General features: G+C 45.8%; 2 protein-coding genes across 2 annotated transcripts; both read right to left on the bottom strand.

The window, feature by feature from the left end:
- Positions 1-892: 892 nt before the first annotated feature.
- LOC126926593 (uncharacterized) lies at positions 893-1249 on the bottom strand. The gene has a single exon (XM_050742961.1). The coding sequence runs from the start codon at positions 1247-1249 to the stop codon at positions 893-895; it is 357 nt and encodes a 118-aa protein (XP_050598918.1).
- Positions 1250-12876: 11627 nt separating this feature from the next.
- On the bottom strand, positions 12877-16531 carry LOC126926617 (uncharacterized). Its single transcript, XM_050743019.1, has 2 exons — positions 15724-16531; positions 12877-13324 (listed from the first exon to the last, which is right to left on the bottom strand). Exons 1-2 carry the CDS (start codon positions 16502-16504, stop codon positions 12891-12893), a joined length of 1215 nt encoding a protein of 404 aa, XP_050598976.1. The 5' UTR covers positions 16505-16531; the 3' UTR covers positions 12877-12890.
- Positions 16532-16787: the final 256 nt, after the last annotated feature.

Here is a 16787-nt window from a genome sequence, read left to right as displayed (position 1 = left end):
GTAGCAAGAAATTAAAAAGAGCGATCAAGCACAGTAAGAATGAGAAGTGGAGGGAGTTCTGCGCAACATTGGAACATGACCTCTGGGGGAGGCCGGACCAAGTGATAAGAGCGAAAATGGCTCGAAACGTGCTACGGAGGGTCTTGACAAGGAAGGGTTGCGAAAATTCTCGATCACTTTTCGGGCGGAACGGTCGGAGGAAGACCATAGTTCTGGCATCCTGCGGGCGCAAGGTGTTGAGATACAAGACCTGCGCGTAACGGAGGAGGACCTGCGGACGGAAATTGCGGAATGCGACAGCTGGAAATGGCTCTCTTGTTGACCTCATCCAGCAGAAACATCAGACGGTACCTTTTTTTTCGGAGGTTGGGAAAGTGCAATTACGCATATCCCGTGCCCTTACACGTGGGTTATGTGGGACTCGGCAGATGTTATGCAATACCCACTAAAAACCCCTCCCCCTTTCTCTCCTAAGGCACTCGAGGTTCCAACCCGGTACGATCATTCGATAATACTACGGGTTGGGCTTTACACAACGTACCCTACTCCAGTCTTCTAGATATTTCTATCTCCTTTGTCTTCTTTGTCTTCTTGTTGTTTCTGGGCGTCCATCGCGCGATTCCACCTCCTTCTCCTTCCTTTGCCTGAGGATCATCGCCCGCGTGCAGAATTCTGAGAACTTCTGCCACGCCCGATCATCCTCGGCCAACCTCGTCACGATGTCCGCTTCCACGGTCCACTCGATCCCGAATTCAATCTCGAGTGCAGCCCTATCCTCGATTCATCTGGGGCACTTAAAGAGGACATGCTCGGCATCGTCCGGATCGTCTCCACAATCCCAGCATCTCGAGCTGGTCACTTTCCCGATCCTACACCGGTACGAATTAAAAATTCAATGTCCGGTGAGGCTTTGCATAACGTAGTGATTGATCCTTCTTTTCCTTCTCGCGAAGATCAAAGGATCACTGATCAACCTCCGGGTCCAATTGTTGGGATTGTGGAACGCCCATTCGATCCGCCACCTGTCCTCAGCCACCTGCTTGATTCTCTTTTTATCTTCTAACCAGATATGCCTGTCCGCCATCCCTTCCTCTTCCAGCCTTCTCTTGGCATCATACTCCTCGTACTTGAGCTTAGCCTTTATATGTATGGGCATACTGCCCGTTAACAGACATAGCGCCCCATGCGACACTGTCTTATATGCGGTCGATGTACTCGCCAGTGCCACCTTCTGGACACTAACCATCATCTTCTTATTCTTACCCTTCTCCAGGGCAGATGCTCATATCGGCGCCGCGTACAACACCACCGATTCCCATACTCCATAATATAATTTCCTCATTGAATCGGCGGGTCTCTTCACGTTAAGCAGGAGACCCCTAATCGCGTTCGCGAATCTCTCCGCCTTGTTGCATGTCTTCTCCAAGTGCGAGGAGTATTTTCTGGCGTTGTCCAGCGTTACTCCCAGATATTTGATCTCTTCTTTGGTGGTGATTTTACCACCACCGACCTCTATGTTAAAAATCTTCGGAATTCTCTTCCCTGTCAATGAAATAACTTCAGTCTTCTCTGTTGCCAGCTGAAGACCTGCGTCGTTGCACCATAACATCGCCCTCTCCACCAGACCGCGAACCCTGTCCCCGATCTCTTCATCTTCCTTGCCGTAATGATCAGGGCCAAGTCATCCGTGAACGCTACCGCGTCCACATCCTTTAGAGAGTCCAGTGCCCTCAGGAGTCCGTCGTAGACTAGGTTCCATAACAAAGGGCCTAAGACCAATCCCTGAGGCACCCCCGCAAACATGTACCTCTTTATCTTTCCTTCTGGGCAATGGGCTACTATTCTCCTTGCTGACAGATAGTCTTCCAGAATTCTCATCAGCTGGCCTGGTAAGCGTCTATCCCTCGTCTCCTCCAATATCATCCTCTACCTTAGAGTGTAGAAGGCGTTCTTAATGTATAGGGCAACCATGACACAAACTATGCCCCTTCCTCTGCAACATTCCGCGATCCCGCACACTCTCCTAGGCGTGTCGATGGTCGATCTACTTCTTCTGAGCCCGTATTGATCTTTATGGAAAGGGTCCCTCTCCAGGCACTTCTCGATGTGCATCTTGCACGTATGCTCCCATACCTTACGCAACGCCGGCAGTATGCTGATCGCTCTATAGGAGGAAGATAGCAGTGGGTCCTTTGCCGGTTTTGGCAAAAGCATCACCCTCGCTATCCTCCACACCGCCGGAATCCAACCACTCCTGTAGATACCGTTGAATAAGGAAAGGAGCAGCCGTTGGCTGCTTTGATCTATGGGCGTTGATCTATGATGGACTTGATCACTCGAACCGGGACCCCATCAACATCCGCGACCTTCTTCGGATCGCACCTCCTCCAGGCGATCCGCAAGTCCTCTTCCGTAATTCGCAGGTCATACGGATTATCGTCCTGTATCCTCGAGATGCGGGCGCCGCACCCATCCTCTATCTGTCTCTCCAGGTGCGTAACGAAGAGGTCGTCCAGAATCCCCGCGACACTGCCTCTGCTAAGACTCTCTGGAGGCCCGCCCCGAGTAATCTTAGCTCTTACTACCAGGTACGGCCTCCCCCAGGGGTCCTGCTCCAGGGTCGCGAGGAACTCCTTCCATCTTTCTTCCTTACTACACACGATTGCCCTACTCAGTTCTCTTCTCACCTCTTTGTATTCGCTTACGAGGCCAGCGCTGTCACTTCCCGCAGCCACTGCCTTTTGCGCTTTTCTACTGAGCTTCAGAGTTGTCCGTCTCAGATCGGACAACTCGTCGCTCCACCAATAGTTTACGACTCCTCTTCCTCGTGAGGGTACAATCGTCTTCAATTCCTCGACACACGTACGTTCCAATACCTTCTGGAAGCGATCGCCGTATGTCGAGTCGTCCTTGTCGTTAAAATTTGTCATTTTTTCCAATTTCTTCAGGAATCTTTCCTCGACAAAATTTTTCATCGAGTATTTAAAACGGATCCTACCCCCGGCTCTCCTTCTCCCATCTTCCATAAAACGATGCAGCAAATAAAAATGATCAGTGGCGGAGTATCATGCCGTAACCATACTACTCTTCTATTTCCGCCTCATCCGTCCATTTACGCTTACAATATCCGGGAAGGTCTTTCTACCATTTCTACTAAACGAACAAGCTCCCGTCGTCCTTATCGTCCCGTCGGTATCAGGTACCTCGTGACTGCATCCAGCAAATACGTTCCTCTAGGCTCCGACTTCCTACCTCCTCACACTGTAAATTTCGAGTTGAAGTCACCGCCACCATCGTCTGCGGAGCCCTTGTCTTCCCCTCCTTTATCACCGACTCCAACTCCTCCATGTACCTCTCAAATTCCTCTTTCCGTAAGTTCGGGGAGCAATAACCGCTGATGCACATTGTGCTTTCTACCATAACACCGACCATTCCGTTTCCACAGATCCTAGTCCCGCTCATGGCTTGCCTCCCATTGAATAGAGTGACCCATAGCGATGCCACTCCGGTCATTTCGTTAAACCAATGCGGCAATCGCCTGTAGGGTTCGGAAATGACCACTATGTCCACTCCATACTCGCACGCGTACCTTTCCATAAGATCCTGGGCAAGCCTGCACCTATTGAGATTTATTTGCAGGACCTTGATATTCCTGGGGCGCTTTTTCTACTGTCTCGCCTGCCCGTTCGCCTTCGAGTACCCTGGAAACCTCTAGCAGGGAGATAGGGTTTGGAACGCGAAGAGCACCGCAGTTGCGGTGGTGTCTGGATCTTCCCCTCGGACCTTGAAAATCCAGGAGAGGGCCACGTGGAGGTGTTGCACCGGTTCGTACCCATATCCGCAACAGGTCTCCAAGGTAAAGAGCCCCTAGTCGGCAAATTGGATCCGTAACTTCGGAATAATGATTGGCTCTGAGGAGCGGGGCGTGTCGGGCTTGGTCGGGAAGCGGGTTTGGCTGACGTGCCGGGCCTGGGCGAGCTGAACGAGACGCGGCGTATTTCTCTCCGGGGATATTGTCGCGCACCCCAGATCCGAGCTCGGTCCCGTGCCTTGGCCTCCCGCGGATCTCCCTTGCTGCGAGGCTTCCGCGGCCGTTTTACCGTCGCGGTCGTTTTCTTCGGCCGCCATTCAACGCTCAGCTCAGAACTGGCACGGACTGGGGGAGTCCGACTATCTAATTAAAACAAAGCATTGCGATGGGCCCCAAGGGTGTTGACGCAATGAGATTTCTGCCCAGTGCTTTGAATGTCAACGTGAACAAATTCAAAAAAGTGCGGGTAAACGGCGGGAGTAACTATGACTCTCTTAAGGAAGTCTCTTAAGTCTCTTAAGGAAGGAAGAAATGGAGTCTGCATGTAACTAAGGAACTCGTTCCTTCGTGCTGATGACGACCTGGCAATGCAACGGACATGAGTGAATAACGGAAAGGACCGTCGAGCAGAATACAAATAAAGTATAAAAAATTCGATAAGTTTGAAGATGCTGCCTCGGACGCAGTGTCTCCCGGAGGCGCTGTGGCGGATTTATCCGCTTTGGAGGGGACCATTGATGACGACCAGGCTTTATCCCCGGCTATGAGTATTATAATGGTGCCGCTCGTGGGCAATCAGGTCGCCTGTCCAGTATGTGAGAAAAGGGAAGTAAACCTTCTCTTCTTAAATCTGTCGGACCTGGACAGGCACCTAACTCAACACCATCCGGAATCCCCTATATACTGGATTTGCGCCAACTGTTCGAAAGGCTTCTCGAAGCTTCATGGGGCTAGGTGCCACATACCTAAGTGTAGTGGCTCTAGCAGCCAGGCCATAACAGGAGAGTTTCAGTGCGAGGCCTGTCCAATGAGCTTCGGGTCGCGTAGAGGGCTATCCACCCTCGAACGGCATGCGCACCCTGCCGTCAGAAATATAAAAAGAAGGGGAGCGGACCTCCCCAGAAACGACAAAAAATTGGAAAGTGGAAGAGGTAGCACTCTTGAAGGGGCTCTGGGAAATGTATAAGTGTCATAAATACCCTAATAAAGAAATCAGCAAGCACCTCACCACTAATACCATAGATCAGATTAACTACCAGAGAAAAAGTTAAACTTAGTTGGTGAGGGGAGCTCCCAAGAGGCTGCCTCATTAGTAACAGAGGGAAGGTGCGATCTCGTTGGTTCAGGCAACGCAAATTTTGGAACGCCTGAAGGCCGCCGCGAGATAATAATTGACGAAGGAGCGTCTACCCAAGAATGGAGGCTCTTACTCAAAAGCGAAATTGACAAGAAAACCGAGGTGCGCCCTGTTTTAAGGGAGGTTAACGATCAGTTGTTCGTCGTCTGGGACGTTTACAAAAATGATCGAGAGGCACTAAAAGAGAGACTCGATCAATTTATACGCACAACTCTATACGAGTTTATAATTAATTTTAAAAAGCATAAAAACCAAACGGATTCAAAAGTACAAAAATGAGTAGCTAATAACAGAAAAAAGAACAGGAATTCACGGAAGCGATTTTCCTACGCACATGGAATTCCTACGCACTGCCAGGAATTGTTTCGCGAATGTCCAAGGAGACTGGCTGATGCCGTGGTCAATAATGATCAGGCATTTCTCGAACCAGCCAGGCAACCTCCCGGATCTGAGGAAGTGAGGGGGCTTTACGAAAAACTGTGGGGACAAGTGGGCTCCACGTATTCCCGATGGGCTCCCGATTCCAGTCACGAGAGCCCCCAACCTATCCCTATCCGAGATCTTTCCGCCGATAACAGCTGAGGATGTAGGGGAGAAGATCGGTAAAATAAGAAAAAAGGCTGCGGTAGGACCGGATGGTTTACAAAGAGACCATCTAACCATTCCCGGCCTGCTCGTCATATTGGCCAAAATTTACAACATGCTCGCTTATTGTTCTCATTTTCCTTCCGTACGGAAGGAAAATAGAACAACCCTTATTCCAAAAGCTGACAAGCGAAGCAGCCTGGTCGAGAACTGGCGACCAATTACGATAAGTCCAATTTTAGGCCGAATCTTCTCCTCCATTATCGACGGGAGGATCAGAAGAGGCATTGTATTAAATATGCAGCAAAAGGGTTTTACGTCCGAAAGTGGATGTAAAATCAACATCGAGCTTTTAAAGTCTGCCCTTTATTACAGCAAAATAAATAGCGGCGGGATATTCACTATAGTGGATATCTCGAAAGCTTTTGATACAGTGCCTCACGCCGCTTTAAAACCTTGTCTGGCCAGAAAGGGTGTGCCTGCCCCTATCGTCGATCTGATCGGCGATATGTATCAGAATATTAAAGCAAATATAAAAACCAAAGATGGCGGGGTCGAGAGTATGATCCGTCGAGGAGTCAAGCAAGGCGATCCTCTGTCGCTCTTGCTATTCAATTTATGTTTAGAGCCTTTGCTGGAAGAGATCGAAGAGCAAAGCAATGCAGTAAAAATTAATGAATATCGCAAAGTGCCTGTTCTGGCCTTCGCAGACGATGTCGTTCTACTCGGAGCGGACGCGAGGGAAGCACAGCACCAAGTGAACGTACTTATGGATTATTTGCAAAGCCTCCAAATGAGCTTGTCAATTGAGAAATGCCAAACCTTCGAGGTGGTGACAAAGAAAGATACTTGGTTCATCAAAGAACCAGAACTTAAAATCGGGAATAAAACAATACCAACAGTAGATCCCGACGAGGCTTTTAAATACCTTGGCGCCAAAATCGGACCCTGGAAAGGCGTTCACTGCGGTGTAATCGTTCCAGATCTTCTGAGCGTGGTGAAAAGGGTGAGGAAACTCTCCCTTAAGCCGGGCCATAAGCTGGAACTATTAATTAAATACGTCTTCCCTCGCTACATTTACCATTTACTCGTGAGCCCGCCGAGCGACACCGTTCTAAAATTATTGGACAGCGAGGTCAGACAGGAAATCAAAACCATGCTGCATTTAATGCCTTCCACGGCTATAGGCTTCTTTTATACCCCCAAGGCCTGTGGGGGATTAGGAGTACCGAGATTCGAACATATAATTAAACTCGGTTCTCTTAAAAGTGCTATTAAGATCGCGAACTCGGTCGATCCAGCAGTCGCAGTTTAATAGATGAGGCAGCCAACAAAAAATTAAAAATGATGGCCAACTCCTTACGGATCAATTGGCCAGCCTCCTTGGAGGATGTCGAGAAAGCAAGAAAGCGTCTAAGAAAGGATCACATCAGCCAATGGGCTGATTTAAGAAGTCAAGGACAAGGCGTTTCTGACTTCATTAAGAATAAGACTGGCAACCTGTGGCTTGAGGATCACAGTCTGCTCAAGCCATCGAGATTCATCGATGCCCTTAGATTAAAAACGAATACCTTTGGTACAAGATCGGTGCTGACACGGGCCGACAAAAATATTGATGTTAAATGTCGAAGATGTCGAGCCCAGCACGAGACCCTTGGACATATACTCGGGCTGTGTCAGCACACCAAAGGTTTAAGAATCAAGAGGCACGATGAAGTAAAATCTCTCCTCGAAGATAGACTAAAGAATAACAAGAACAATGATGTATTCGTAGAGCCGACAATTAAGGCCGGAGGTAGTCTATAGAAACCGGACCTCGTAGTCAAAAACGGGGAAAGGGTTCTCGTGGTCGACGTTACTGTCCGCTACGAGAACAAAGACTACCTTGCCAAGGCAGAAAAGGAAAAAATTAATAAGTATCGGCCGTGCCTCAAAGCACTTAAAGATTTGTTTAATGCAAGTGGAGGAGAGGTTCTTCCGGTGGTCTTGGGCAGTAGAGGCGCAATAGGCAAGGTGCCTAACACTGAGAGGGTCCTCAAGCGATTAGGAATCGCTGACAAAGATATTAAAACAATCCTGTTAAATTTTTTAAGAAGCTCTATAGAGTTGTGCAACATTTTTATGGATGTGAGGTGGTATGTCGTGATAGGTGCAGAAGGAATACTCCGATGTTCAACAAAAAGTTTATTACTTGTAACAATCAACGAGTCAACAATTCATACAATTCACACTTATGATTAACCATCGAGAGTTTATAATCGCGTATCTCGGCTTGTGTTTGCTTCGCTATGATACTGAACCTTTCGCACTTCGCGGCTTGAGGCAGAATGACTCTTTGTTCGAAAACCAAACGGATTCTTTTCTTAGTTGCCCTTCGATATTCCTACTACACACGCGTTTATTAGATGTACCGCGGCGGTTGCCGCGCGTGCATTCTTCCAAACATTCGGCGGAAGAACCATAGGAATATCGATGGCACATTAGGCGCGACGGCCTTACGCTTTGAAGATATAGCGCTTTGTGTCGCGAAGCCGTTGGAAAGTTTCGTGCTCATGTGCCGCCACAGATGATTAAAGGAACGTCCCAGAGAGATTTTATTCATTGTCTATTAATTTATTTATTTAACTTAAATTGTAAATAAGAACTTATTGGATATATTTATTATATACACTTGTAACTATTTATTTATTAGTGTTATCATGGTGTTACCAGAAATTGTTATCAATTTGAGGGTAACATTAAATTTTAATTCTTACGAGGGGGTACCTCGGAAGTGTGAGCCTCGCTTTCGAGAATCATAGATTATAGCCAAATTGTTTGGACTCGTGATGGCAGTGGTTGATGGCCAAGATGCTGGCAAGAGCGCCGAGTTAAGGTGATTGGCTCTACCGAATGGCCTTCGACGGGTGAGCAGCATCCCACCTGCTCCGGAACCGTCCTGGTGAGACATGAGGGCTTAGAATGTGCCCCGTTCGACCTGAGACGAGCGACAGCCCCTGCAGGCTTAGCTATTCCAGGGAGCAAAGTACTGGGTGCCTTGTGCGATGGTTGGGCGTAATCTCTAACCCCTACGGTCCCAGGGAGCCTGGGTACTGTATACCGCTACCAGCGCACACCACCTTACATCTTGCTGCTGTATGCCCCAGCATGTGACACTTAAAGCACTGTTGCATGTTTGGCCAACGCTATCGTCAGGTCCGTTCTTACCCGTTCCCCACGGCGCCATCCTTAACGCCTTTACTTCCACTTGATCGGCCGGGGATATCCCCCAATCCCTTCTAATAACTTTCACTAACCCTTCTTTGTCAGTTAGCGGACCAATATTTTTAACTTGAACGATCGCTCTTTCCACCAAGGCCGATACCTTCATTTGTCGCTGAGAGCCACTTTGAGCTTCTCGGCCACTTCATTTGCCGCGACTTTTCTGTCAAATTCTATTAGAATGTGGCCGGCCTTCGTCTTCCTCATGCCGGTGGTACCCACAATGGTACTTCTCACCGCCATGATCTTCCTGTATATCTTCATCCACTCGCGGCCCTCATCAACCTTGATCAGGATGGCTTCCTTTCTTCTCCTTCCCGGGAGTATCCTTTTACCGGCTCCGCCGCTGTCTCTTCCACTCGCTTTCTCACCTACCGATAACGACTCCGGTGGTCTTCGTCTTTTCTCTTTCCTCCTTCTTCTTTCAACGACGTACCACCCGTCGGAGTCACTCCTTTCTCTTTCGGAGTAATCGGAGGCCACCGTCCCTCCACATATCTCCGCGTACGTTGGCTCTACTCTTCTTGGTCTCTTAGCCACCGCCGCGACCTTACTGCCATCCGCCGGTGAAATTATTTTTCTTTTTGATTGTTCCGCAATCGACCTCCGAAATGCATCTACCTTCGCCATTTCCTGCCTAACATCAGACGGTACCTGGATGACGATATTATCGGTCGGCGTTCTTTATGGAGTAAGACCAGTCATCCACCACGCCCGGGAATAGATTCCTTCCTTCAACATCCCGTACAGAGGCGCCGAAGTTGGGAAACCATAACCCTCATTATTTCCACCCAAACCCGGTCTGAGAGTCCGTCCGGATCCGGCGGCACGTCGCGGAAGGCCATTCTTCTGGTCACTTCCTGCAGCTCTTCCTCCGTGACTAGCCATTTGTCCTCCCATTCCACTGCCCAAGATGTTGTTTGTGTTTGTTCTGGTGCGACGTCATCTTGTGGGGAGAAAAGCATCTTAATGACTTCCAGCAGCAGCGCCGACTCGATTTCTGCCGTTACAGGGGGGAGCTCGGGAGAAGCTTTTTCATAACTGCTCCGTATGGGCTCCGACAAGGATCGAACTTAACTGCTTTGACGAGGTCCAACCAAGCCCGGGCCTTGGCATACTTGATCTCCCTCTGCAACAAGTAACGTATCTTGCGATACGTATTGTAGCAGTGAGAGATCTCTTCCTCGTTGCAAAGCCGTCTTCGGCGAACTCTCTGTTACCGCATTTGAGTCCGAACACGTCCAATCCTGAGCTCTGCGACATCAAGTATCCACCAATAAATGGCACCACCCCGTCTTACACTAGGTATGGATCGCCGCATGGATGCGTCACACACCGCCTCCATATCTCAGCGGAGGCTCTCAGCCCCCTCTTCCACGCCTGATTCCCTCGTGGCGGCATCCACTTCAGGTAACCGCTATATCGGCCGCTTCGAGTAGATGTCTGTCTCTTTCCTTAACCTTTCACCTTGGTGAAATATCATCCACCCCCGTAAATATATAGAGGTGGTCCGCGAGTGACTCAACCTCCTCGGACACTTTCCAGCCTGCGACCCGTGTAAATGCGTCGCGGGTCGTTCACTCAGTGGTGCCCCTGTTCACCAACAGGAGCCCGAGTTCCACAGCCCACTATGACAACGCTAGCCCACATGCATTCGTCCTGCCCCCCCCATTCAGTGGAGTGAGCACTGAAATCTCCCAAGAGGAGCACCCGGTGGCGAAGGAATCGCCTGACGCAATTGTCAACCCCGTCTAGGAATTGCTCGAATGCAGCCCTCCCGCTTTTGGGCAAAATGCGGATACCCATCACCACCATCCCTGCCCACTCGAGCGATTCAAATATGAAGAAACGTATTATGCAATTACGAAAAGATTTGAAGGAACTCAAGAACAAAAAATTAGAATACATTATGGTTGAAAAGAAGAAACCAAAACCATTAGGACTATACGGGCCGTGAATTGAAGCAGTGTATGTAAAAATCGAATTTGCAATTTCAAATCACGCCGTTTTATAAATTGAAAAATGTTACTAAGTTTCGTACATACAGATAGGACGATGAGAAACATAAGGCTGTGTCCAGGGAGAAAGCTGAGAGAGAAAAATTGTTGTATAAGAATAAAGAAGAAATAAAAAGTGCTATGCGTGAAACACGAAGAGACAGAGCTTTCTTAACGAAACTACAAATAAAACAACAGAATAAGAGCGATGAAGAACGTAAGCGCAATGTGGGCATACAACGATATTACACACATAGAAACACATAATCTTATACAGACACCTATGCAAGCATTTGAACGAGCACTTACACAGGTCATACTCACTACTGTATAGAGAGTGGGGTTCAAAATCTTTAAGAGACCATGGGTCACTACCTACAGTCAGTCTGAGAGTAACTGGCCAACTGTCAACAATCCATAAATTCTTTACCTGCACACTTTGTTAATTATGTCATATCACTCACTTATATTTTAAATACATTGGGTTCTGTAATTCTGTTTAATAAATATCACCTAACATTATTTCAACATAAACATTATGGCTTCCGTAGATTACTTATCTTAACGTTAAGATTAAATTCTAACACGCAAGGTGAAAGAAATCTTTGGCGAAGCTTCAGTGCAACAGAGTGAATTAGAGAAATTAAAACGGAAGAAGTAGTAGTAATAGAATTAGCCGCGTATTCCGGAGTCCGTGTATATTACCTTTCTTAGACAATATTGGTATTTTGAATGATTTTGTGCGATTGTATCAACGATAACCTCGGATATAACGGATCGTGATCATTATATTAGAGTTGAGATGATATGTGTTGTCCGTGATGATTGTAGATGTCGCTGCTGGGGTACTGTTGATTTTCCTTCTAATTTAATTGCGTAGAAGAAAAGTCGGACTCCGGTCGCCGGGATTCGAACTCGGGTTCCGAAAGTTCGTAACTTAAAGCGCTAACCACTGCGCTGCCGTCGTCCGACACTAGTTAGTGTGGAGTGGTGGTACTTGGCTTGTCAAGTACCACCTTACCAGTGAGGTAAGTACCCTTTACCAGTGATAAAGTTTCTTCTTTGTGTTGTAAACATTGGTATGATTTCTTTCATTGTTTCCGTGAGCGTTTGTGAGGAAGTTCGGCATTTGCGGATTTGTCGTTTTCGATGCAGGGCCAGGCGTCAGTCTTCCGATGCGGGATAAAGCGTCGACCGCTCGTTGTCAAACCCGTGCTGCAAAACAGATGCTGCACGATGTCTTTGATGTGGCGGTGGTTACTTGTCGGTACGGTGCAGGGCGTTCCGCATACGGTCGTAGGCCTCTGTTGCATTTTTTTTAGTCTGACGTGCTGGTGGTGATGCCCATGAACTTTGCGATGGCTGTGTCACGTAAAAAAAAAGAGAAATTTTATAAGAAGAAGAAAACTTTATTTTTCCTTCGTTTATACACTTATAAGACACTTCCGAGCTCTAGCCGTGACCGTACGAGAGTGAGTCTTACAATCTTTTTACTTTCGGTCATCTGTTCTCTCATTATCCCCACTACCCTGTAGGCGTACGTGACCGTTGTTACGCTTCTGGAACATTTTATGGAAGGACCGATAGGCCATAAATGAATCCTCAGGTACTCTGCCAATATACATTGTCGCCAAGGTCGCCATGTGTTTCCCTCATCGGTCCATCGGGTTCGAAGTATGCCGATCGGGACACCATCCTGCCCGCGGTGTGTGTGTCCTGGTCTCTGACGTGATTTATGTTACATACCTCCCTCCTTAGATTGATTTTGGTCCTCTAAAATCTCAGTGTTTCTTCAGGATTGTTTTATGGAGGCTAATTGGCTAAAAGTGTGTTTTCTTCTTTGTCTTAATCGACAAGACAAAACAAAAACAACTACTACTTATGGAGAAGGTGAAGACCGTCCTGGAAAATAAGGTTTAATACGATTACCATGTATTTTCCTAATCGAGTCATTCACCATTATTTCGTAATAAGGGGTTTTTACTTTTTCAATGGTGTATGGCCCTAGCCATTCAGTATCTAACTTGTGTTTTTTATGATCATTATGAACTAATATTAAATCTCCTTCTCTAAAAATGGATTGAGGTTTAATAATTTTTTTTCTTTGATCTCTTTGGTATCTTTGTTTACTCTTCATTAGAGTTTCCCTGGCTTTAAGTAGCTTGGCATCCCATTCTCGTTTCCTGAAGCTGACCTCATCAGCGTATGTTCTTTGCGGATTTTGGGATATGGTAGATGGGAGATTGGCCTTGTGTCCAAATGTTAGTTCGAAAGGGGTATATCCAGTGGCATCATGAACCATAGTGTTATATGCTAGACACACAAAATTTAGGTTTTGATCCCATTCTGTTTCATTATCGTTTTGTATAGCTTTTAACATGTCGGATATTACAGCATGTGTTCGTTCTAGGCTTCCATTGGATTGTGAATGGAATGAGGTGGTTTTTATGTGTTTGATCCTAAATGCTTCTTCGTATCGTTGCATTAGCTCGCTAATGAAACTTTGTCCTCTGTCAGTTAATATACGTTTCGGTGCGGAGAATATATAAATGTAATGATTCAGTAAAGCATTCCAGATTGATTGGGTCTGTTGTGTTTTTAGGGGCACAAATATTTGGTTAGTTCATCGTGTATAGAGAGAATGTATTGGTTTCCTATCTTGGTCTTTTTCAACGGGCCTATCACATCCATAGCGATTTTGTCGTTAGATTCTAACGGGGTGTCGGTTATCTGTGGTTCCTCCTTTCCTCTTATCCGAGTAGTCTTTGATGTTTGACATGTCGCGCAAGTTCCTATTCTGCCTTTTATTCTGTCTATTAGGTGTGGGATATCATATTTGCCTCGGATTCTGTCGTACGTCTTTTGTATTCCGGGATGTCCTACCAAGTCATGATTTTCTTTTAGTACTTGTTCTATTTCCTCTTCGCTTAAACTCTGTATTGGTTCGTAAGCAAATTCTATGTCGTCGCGTTGGTCATTGAAAAATAAAAGAAATCTTTTTATGTGTGCTTTGTCTTGTTCGTTTAAGTTATTGTCTCCTATTCCTATTTTTCTATTTGTTTCAAGTATGTCTGATATTTTCTGTAACCATACGGTTTCGTCATATGGGCCCAGATATGGTTTTGTTAATTGGAAAAAGTTGTCTTTGTTAGATGTTAGTTTCAATAATTTTGGTATTTCTTCTGATTTTTCCCAGTCTCTGAATTGTCTTAATAAAACGTCAGTTTGTGTTATCGCGTGTACTCTGGATAGGGTGTCAGCGGCTACGTTTTCCTTTCCTTTTACGTACTCTATATCGTATTCGTATTCCTCTAATCTCAATCTCCATCGAATCAATCGACTAGAGGGGTCCTTGCAGTTGTGCAGCCATTTAAGGGCTTGGTGGTCTGTTTGAATTTTGAATTTGCGGCCTAATAAATATTGCCTAAATCTTCTAACTGCCCAAACGATGGCCAATAATTCTTTTTCCGTTGTAGTATAATTTCGTTCAGGGGGGTTTAATGTCCTTAAAATGAAGCAACAAGGGTGTCCGTCTTGTGAAAGGATGGCTCCTAGACCTTCATTACTGGCGTCCGTTGTTAACGTAAATGTTTTCGTATAGTCGGGGTATTTTAGTACTGGTGCTTGGCATAGTCTTTCTTTTAATGTATCGAAGCTAAGTTGTGTTTTGTCAGTCCAGTGGAATTGTATGTCTTTCTTAGTTAGTTCCGTTAACGGTTTGGCAATTTTCGAGAAATTCTTAATAAATTTTCTATAGTATCCGGCTAACCCAAGGAACGATTTTACATCCGTAGGATTTTTGGGTAGTTTGAAGTTCTTTACTGCTTCTATCTTTTCAAGGTTAGGTTTTACTCCGTTTGCTGTCACTAAGTGTCCTAAATATTCCAATTCGGGTTTTAGGAATTCACATTTATCCGGTTGTACTTTTAGACCTACTTCCCTGAGTCTTTGGAGTATAATGGCTAAGTTTTTATTATGTTCCTCTATCGATTGCCCGAATATAATGATATCATCGAGATAGACGAAACAGTGATTATTAATTAAACCTCTTAACGCGGTGTCCATCATTCTTTGAAAGGTAGCGGGTGCGTTCTTGAGCCCGAATGGCATTCTGTTATAGTGGAAGTGCCCTTGTGGTGTGCTAAATGCAGTGTACTTCCTCGAATTCTCATCCATGGATATTTGATGGAATCCCGAGGATAAGTCTAAAGCGGAAAAATATTTTGCGTTCCCTAGTTGCGATAGTATATCGTCAATGTCGGGTAATGGATATGCGTCTTGGTCCGTTAATTCGTTTAACTTCCGAAAGTCAATCACTATTCGCCACTTTTGTTTCCCCGACGCGTCGATTTTCTTTGGGACGACCCAGACGGGAGAGTTATAGGGAGAGTCGGAGGGTTCTATAATCTTTTTGTCTAACATTTCCGTCATTTGTTTGTTTATTTCGATTTTATGGTGTTCGGGAGGACGGTAGGATTTTACGTTGATGATTTTATCTTCTTTCAATGTAATGGAATGTTTAGCAAGAGATGTATACGGTAATGTTTCGCTGTCTAAATTAAATACATCCATGTAATAGAGAAGAATCTTTTCTACAGGTTCTCTGAGAGGTTTCTCTATGTGCGATAGTCGAATCGAAGATTTGAATTTTTGGATTTGATCTATGGTATTTGTATTTTCGATAATGTTAGAAACTTGAATTGAGGACTTACCACCATTGATAAAGCACACTGGCGTTGGCTTCCCTTCGAGGTATACAATTTTTTGAATGGTTTCTCCTGGTGCAAGGGTTGGTTCTTGTTGCAGCAGAAGGATGTTGTTATCTAATTTTAATGTTTCGTTGGAGAGTTCGAATCGATATTGATTCAAACCGGGTAAGCCTAATACGCCATCTTCTATAATTGGGAAATCGTCATCTATTAAAGAGAAGTCTATCTTTTTGTCGAACAAATTCAATTTGACTTTGGAATTAGATTCGTATTCGGAATGTCCCATGGAGAATTTCTTTGTGTCTGGTATTGTTGTCTTTCCTGGGTAGCATCTTTGTTTAAGCAAGTTGATTCCTGCCCCGGAGTCAACGAGAAATCGCAATCCTGGTCGTCCTGGTAATTGTAATAGTATTGTGGGTAATCTTCCTGAGGTAGCATTGTTAATTCCGATTGTTCTTGAACGTGGTTTATTCCTGGAGGGGCTTTTCTTTGAGGCGGTATCCGAAAATTTTGGCATTGATTGGGAAGGTGTCCCAATCGATTGCATTTGGGGACATTTCGCTTGCGTCCTTTCGCTTAATGGTCTGTTCCCAAACTTCGTAAAATTGTTCGTTCTTGGTAGAATGTTTTGTGTGAGTGGAGTTTTATTATTTGTGTTACTTGTAATAGCGAGGCGATTGTCTGCTGGATGAGAAGCCTGGTTACGATAAAATGGCGGGGCGGTTGTCTGTCGCGTCATCTGTCTGCGAGAGCTGTGCTCGCGAAAGTATCTTTCCATATTCATTGCTTTCTTTTCTGCTTCGATGAGATTTGATGAGATTAGCCATTAGCGCCTGCCCTATTTCTGGACGAAGGCCTCTTACATAGTCGGTCACAGAGTCCATGTATAATTGCTCGTTCATCACCCGTCGAGTTAGTTCGTCTCTATACTCGTTGGTAATGCTGTGTTGGAGTTTGTTAAAAACACTTCGAAATCTGATGTTATAGTTTTGCACGCTTTCGGTTAATCCTTGCCTCATTCCTCTTAATTCGTCCTGTTGTTCTCTCACTGATACTTGCGCAGCTAC

This window comes from Bombus affinis, chromosome 18 (assembly GCF_024516045.1).
Source record: "Bombus affinis isolate iyBomAffi1 chromosome 18, iyBomAffi1.2, whole genome shotgun sequence".
Classification (NCBI taxonomy): Eukaryota; Metazoa; Arthropoda; class Insecta; order Hymenoptera; family Apidae; genus Bombus; species Bombus affinis.
Note: the sequence above shows the minus strand (reverse complement) of the source record. Positions and strands in the feature narration are given on the sequence as shown.

Excerpts from the sequence above, each read along its gene's own strand:
- LOC126926593 (XM_050742961.1), bottom strand. The coding sequence starts at position 1,249 with ATGATGGTTAGTGTCCAGAAGGTGGCACTGGCGAGTACATCGACCGCA.
- LOC126926617 (XM_050743019.1), bottom strand. The coding sequence starts at position 16,504 with ATGAATATGGAAAGATACTTTCGCGAGCACAGCTCTCGCAGACAGATG. Across the intron at positions 13,325-15,723 it reads AGTGTGCTTTATCAATGGTG|CATATAACACTATGGTTCAT; the intron begins GTAAGTCCTCAA and ends TTGTGTGTCTAG.